The 6,428-nt window shown below is 36.8% G+C and overlaps 1 protein-coding gene across 2 annotated transcripts; it reads left to right on the top strand.

Moving 5' to 3' along the window:
- Positions 1-65: 65 nt before the first annotated feature.
- Positions 66-4,336, top strand: LOC123974493 (protein lifeguard 2-like). Of its 2 annotated transcripts, none has more exons than XM_046055247.1 (12): positions 66-596; positions 1,938-2,028; positions 2,111-2,199; positions 2,359-2,423; positions 2,536-2,589; positions 2,699-2,749; positions 2,852-2,891; positions 3,139-3,176; positions 3,401-3,488; positions 3,636-3,731; positions 4,007-4,060; positions 4,170-4,336. In XM_046055247.1, exons 1-12 carry the CDS (start codon positions 582-584, stop codon positions 4,317-4,319), a joined length of 831 nt encoding a protein of 276 aa, XP_045911203.1. In that variant the 5' UTR covers positions 66-581; the 3' UTR covers positions 4,320-4,336. The 2 variants fall into 2 exon arrangements, with proteins under 2 accessions (XP_045911203.1, XP_045911204.1); XM_046055248.1 differs by lacking the exon at positions 66-596 and adding an exon at positions 1,103-1,157.
- Positions 4,337-6,428: the final 2,092 nt, after the last annotated feature.

A 6,428-nucleotide genomic window follows, 5' to 3' on the forward strand; every position in this document is an offset into this window, starting at 1 on the left:
ATAATGGAAATTAATTTCAAAGTTTCAGCTGTAAATTGTTCACCTTTTACTGAAAAAAAGCCACTTGTATATCAGGTAATTCTAATGCAAGAAGCCCATTTAAATTCAAAGAATTCATTTAAACTTGCATTGATTCCTGTGATAAAACTGGACATCTTACAATATTTTAGCCCTTGCAATTCCCCTCGCGTAGTTTTTGCTGCAGACCATATTTCGAGATTACTCTGGACTTTTCTCCTCCTAACGGATCATGCAGGCATCCATCCTCCCCGTTTTTGCTGTGGTACAGTCGCAGCTTTTTCTCTATGGCGCAGCTTCACCTGGATGCTGCTAGAATGTCCCGTCGCGGGTGAGGGAGGGGTATCTGCACGAGTCTTAACTGCGTTATTTTGGAATTACATCACAACATCGTCAGAGAGTGTTTGAGCAGGCAAGAAGAGCACCATCTGTCCGACGTCTTTTCTCACAGTTTAGCTAAACTCCGCAAGAACTGCGACCATCAAGAAAGCAGACACCAGAGCCCCATTGACCGGTTGGCATACAGAACAAGATAACCTACTGCGAGACGACAGACAGACACCATGACACAGGGCAAGGTATGAGCTTTCTTTAATCGTGTCATTCAGTTAATTTTTTCGTCCTTATCTACCGTTAACTTTAACATTAATCGATTAAGGACTGCACAGCTCTGTATTTGTAATTTTTGTATGTGGGGCCAATTTGTTATGTAACAGTTGTAATGCGTGTCTCTACTCAGTCTCTTTAGTCTCACTATTGTCAGATGCTTGATGGCAATGCACGCTATTCAGTTGTGAATACCACCAGATTAAGTCAAATTAATGAATGGCATCCAGAGCAGACTGGTTTTGCGTCCCGCAGCACAACCATAAAATCCCACAGGATTTAGTAGCTGTTACATAGAGTAGCTAATTGTACCTTACCCCTGTTTGCTGAAATTTCCATTCATGCTGACATGATATTTTTTGCGTTCAATGCTAAGCTGTTGAGTGTTCCCTGAGTTTATGAGTGAAATGCGTCACTGGTTGTTTTACTATGTTGCGTCACCGTGACGACCCTCTGTAGCTCTGGTAAAAAGCGGTGCTGAAGCCTAGCCCAACCCCAGTTTGTTGTGCCTCTCATATTTTTTCACCAAAATGGTTAGGACAGTCTTTGATGGTTCTGAAAATACAGTCAGAACAGCTGTAAATGTTTTAAACGACCTTTTAAACATCGCTGGTTAATTATCTTTTAATAACAATTAGCGTTAAAGAAAGTGAGCTATAAGCTACAGCTTATGCTAATACATGAGAGGCACAGGCTGGGGCTAATAGAGCTTAACTATCATAAGTTATTGGCCTATCAATATATGTCTCAAATAGAAATAAAGATAATTGCAGTTATGAACAATGTAAATGGGTTAAATGTTTAGGCTATTTGTTGTACGAAATGCATGACAGCTAGGATTACGCAGTTGATATGTCTGTTGAGGGGTTAGACAATATTTACTGCTATTAGCAGACGTTTCAGTTGAAGTGAAAACACTACCACCTGTCAACTGAAGTGGTTTAAAGATATGTCATTATTTTGAGAAAGTTTCTCATTATGTTGCGATGCAACATTTGTGATATTTAGGCTAGTCTTTATTTTTGAGATATTTTAGTCATTATTTTGAGAAAAGTTCTCAGTATAATGGATTCCACAGACCTAAGATATGAAATTATAACATAGAACTTTTTGTGAAACTTTTGTGCAGCACTTGAGTGCAAATTGCTAATTGAGTGGCAATATCAATTACAGATATCTATATATATATATATATATATATATACACTATTCCAGAATAAACAAGATTAACAGTAGGGTTGTTTCTTAATGAGATAGGAAGTCATTAAGTTTAAACTAAAAGATAACAAATTTTTCATCTTTTGTGCTATCAGCTGTCACTTGCAAACAAGGCCACCGATGGCTCCCCCAGTGGACAAGTTTTAGTGTCACCAACTCCTCCCAGCTATGAGGAAGCCACTGCAGGTACTACAACACCTTATCTTTCACTCATAAAGTTAGTCTGTCATTTCTGACATTTACTATATTAAATAAATGTGTTCTCTAGGCACCAGTGCTCCTTGCTACAGTGATGGTGACATGCTGACAGAGTTCACCTGGGATGATCGCAACATCAGGAGGGTCTTCATCCGTAAGGTATCAAACGCTTTATGATCACGCCGATGACAATGTTGGCTCTGCTCTATCACTTGCAGTTCACCTCAGATGGCCATGTTAAACTTTAAAAGCCTGACCAGCACATACAATACATGTACAATTAACCGATCTTTTTCACTCTAACTTGCTTTCTCTAAGGTGTACGCCATCTTGATGATCCAGCTTTTGGTCACTCTCGCTATTGTGTCTCTTTTCACATTCTGGTAAGTGTTAGTCCAATCTTTTTCATTTTTTCTTATGTTTTATGATATTGAACAAGTAATTCTGATCAAATTCTCTGGGTAGTGTACTTACTTAAGATTATGTTGCTTTTAGTGACCCTGTGAAGGACTACATTCAAACCAACCCTGGGTGGTACTGGGCCTCTTAGTAAGTAATATTGGTTTTGTCACTCTCTAGTTAGTAAGACACAGTCACATGTTTGCCCATGTCACTCCTATCTAACTAAATATCTAACAATATTTCTGTTGTTCAACAGCGCTGTGTTCTTTGTCACATATCTGACCCTGTCTTGCTGCTCTGCACCAAGGTAAATGTTTTCAAAATGAAATGTACAACATCAAAAAAAAGAAAAGATAAAAAGTAAATCAACTACATTATTGACCCTCCAATCTTTTACTCACTCCTACAGGAGACAGTTTCCATGGAATCTGATTCTGCTAGGTATCTTTGTAAGTACAAGACAGATATGTGTTAGGTTTTTAATAAATGTTTCCAAGTATAGACTGAATTATGTATGCTTTAGATGAGCAGTGTTTTCAAATCAAACCTAGGTACAGAATGATTGTAAATTAGCAGGATCTAAACCAAATATATGAGTATGAATTATAAAAGTTATTGCTCTCCAGCTATGGCTTGTCTAAAAAGATTCTAACACATGCCTGCATTTCACATGACTATCACAATGTCTCATTACAGACCCTCTCGCTGTCCTACATGACAGGGATGTTGTCCAGGTACACTGTCTTGTGTTACTTTGCATTGTGTCTTGCTGCTTTAGACCCTGGCTACTATGATGGCTTTTGCACTCAGATAATTAGGTGTCAATGTATTTCCTTTACAGTATCTTAGTTTGTGTGTGTGGCCAGTGATGTAGGTCTATATAAAAATGTATTGTGCTTTCTGTTTGAAATAGCTTGAAACATTTTCAGTAAGTTTTGCATGTCTCTTGTTTTAATAGCTTCTACAACACAAAGTCAGTGGTGATGTGTCTGGGCATCACAGCAGCAGTCTGTCTCCTAGTCACAATCTTCAGCTTCCAAACTAAGGTGGGAGAAATACATTTTTCCTTTTCTGTACTTTTTATGTTATCTGGCATGCATGATTGAGTGGGGAAATCATTTGTGTGTGTCAGCTTTCACGCCGTTGGATTAACATACTAATATGTTTGATTTTATGTGCTTTCCACCATCCAGTTTGATGTGACATCATACCAAGGTGTGCTCTTTGTGTTCTGCATGGTCATGTTCATCTCTGGACTGGTGTTGACGCTTGTCCTTCCCTTTCAATATGTAAGTACAATTATCCAAATCAAGCAATTACACCAGTTTTGTGTCATGCAAGACTGGAACGTGGAGGATTTCCAGACAACTAGGATATAGTTAAATGGAATACGAATGAAAATTGACAGTCTGACAAATATTAGACTTTAGACTGATGCAGATCCAACCCTAAATTTAGATCATATTTAGTAATTGTACCATCATATACATTTAGAAATAACATGGTGGACCTTTATAATAGATAATACTGGAATCACATCTAAAAAAGTATTTTTGCCATTTAGGTACCCTGGTTGGATGCCACCTATGCTGCCTTGGGAGCCATACTGTTTACCATGGTAAGAGTACAGACACTGTCAAGACATTATTGATAAAAATTATTGTGCATTGTACTATTGACTATCACAATAAAAAAATATGTCTTACTTGACGTCATTTCCGTTGCAGTTTTTGGCATTTGACACGCAGCTCCTCATGGGAAACAAACGCTACGCCATGAGTCCAGAGGAGTACGTCTTCGCCACTCTCAACCTCTACCTAGATATCATCTATATCTTCTCCTTCTTCCTCCAAATCTTTGGAACAAAACGAGAATAAACTATCGCTCCACCTTTCTTTTCTAAAGACAAGGGATACACCAGTATGGGAATTAAGGCACACATACGATAAGAGTATTTTAAAATTTTAGTGATTGTGATGACAATGCTTCCAATTGTAACAGCTTTGTTTTTTTGCCTGATACTGATGAATACTTATACCATTGTACAGCTGTACATGTACATCAACATACATCAGTATTCACATCCAAAATTTCACTAACTTTTTCCCGCTCTCTAGCATGTTGTCAATCCACACCACGTTATGTGGCGATCTTCCTCCATTTAATGTAGATAAAACATACTGTGACTGTTCATCTGAAGCTGTATGGGTATCTTCATGTCCATGCCTATCTAGATATCACATATCTACTACAAACAATAGATGTCAGTGCTCTTTAAGATGTATTTGATTATATAATACATTATGCATGACTGAAAAGAGCCCAAACAGTGCTAAGTATAGTCATCCTATCATTGGACTATTTTTGTGGGTGTTGATTTAGTGACTGAAAGCATACATACACATACAAAAAAAAAAAACTTAAAAGACTTACAGACTTTTCGTGTGTTTTCACTCATATACACTGTTGTCTGAATACTGTGAATTACAAGAAACAGAATTATTATAGTTTTTGGTCTTAATATGATATAAACTTATTTAATCCTTTTGAAGAGGTGACATGACAATTGAATATAAATATAACAGTGCCATAAATGCATGGATTTACTCTTAACTTTTGACAAGGCCTACTATATTTGTTAAAGATATGTCACATTACATTTGAAGTTTATTTTTTTTACGACAGAATGATATATTTTAGAAAGTGTGTGACATAAAGTGATGAGTTTGAAGCTTGAAATGAATTTTTAGGTCTTCTAAAGTGTACTTGGATTACCCTTATTTGACAATATTGATGCAGTATAGGCTATTGTTTTAAGAGCACCCTGCATTTCACTGTAGCATTGGTGTTTCTGTATTAATTTATTAAATTGTGAATGTGTATGAATACACTCGCTGGTTCTCTCTGATTAAATAAATAATGTGCTTCAACATATGTTGTTCAATGTCAGTCACTTGTGAGAAATTATAGAATTATGCCACTTTTCACAGGACAAAATGAGCTTAGTTTCAGTAGTATTTTTTCAGCCTAAACATCTCCATGTAGTAGAGTAAAATTTTGTCTACTTTGATTAAATCACATGCTAACACACTTGCATTGTTAAAGTATTTCGCAGTTCCTTGATGTGTTATTTACAAGTTTGTCAGATAAAATTCTTTTCTGGAAATTCCAGCTGTATATAAAGTTGCTTGTAGATTAGACTAGGTAATGGTATTTAAGGACCATAGGTAAAGGCTATGTTGTTACTTATTACACCATGCCATGTAGGGTGTACAACATAATCTGTTTTGTCTTTTACAACTTTCATTGGACAAATTAAAGCCTACTTGTAAATAACATGTGGCCTATAGGTATGTGCAGCATATAGCTACTTTTATCTTTAAACTGAATAAACCTGGTTTGCATTTTTGCCATCTGTCAATTAAATTAGTTAAGTGTTTGGCATAAAGATCGGGTCCTTAAAATTATTTCATTCAAAATATAATTCCTCCACATGCAATTGTGTATGTGCGCGAGTGCGACAGAGACATTTGAAAGTAACAGACTTAGTAGACTAACGCTAAATAATTGCGTGTGGTGTCACGATGGAAATAAAAATTGTATTCAGAAGGCGGGTGTGACGTAATGTTAAATGGTCTACTCCAACCAGTAAATGTCGGGCACACTCGGAATTACAGCCTCCAGCCATCCAATCACAACGTGCGATGTTCGAACGTCATGTTCAGCCATGTTGTGGTTTTGAATGAGGAAGAAGCGGGAGATAACATTCTTCAACGAGTTTATATGTAATTTAAAGTCACGTTTAGGATATATAAATGAGTTAGGGTGTGACTCAAAATGATAACCGTTTTTGCGAACGCGTTGGTTGCGTTTTATTGCATTCCTGTTGGAATTTAAACATACTTCCATAAATTAGCCGTGTGGCTAACAACGTTAGCTAGCATAGTGTGCTAGCTAGGCAACTAGCTAATTCTTAGTTAACCAGC

This window comes from Micropterus dolomieu, linkage group LG08 (assembly GCF_021292245.1).
Source record: "Micropterus dolomieu isolate WLL.071019.BEF.003 ecotype Adirondacks linkage group LG08, ASM2129224v1, whole genome shotgun sequence".
Taxonomy (NCBI): domain Eukaryota; kingdom Metazoa; phylum Chordata; class Actinopteri; order Centrarchiformes; family Centrarchidae; genus Micropterus; species Micropterus dolomieu.

Excerpts from the sequence above, each read along its gene's own strand:
- LOC123974493 (XM_046055247.1), top strand. Across the intron at positions 2,029-2,110 it reads CTATGAGGAAGCCACTGCAG|GCACCAGTGCTCCTTGCTAC; the intron begins GTACTACAACAC and ends TGTGTTCTCTAG. Across the intron at positions 2,892-3,138 it reads TGATTCTGCTAGGTATCTTT|ACCCTCTCGCTGTCCTACAT; the intron begins GTAAGTACAAGA and ends GTCTCATTACAG.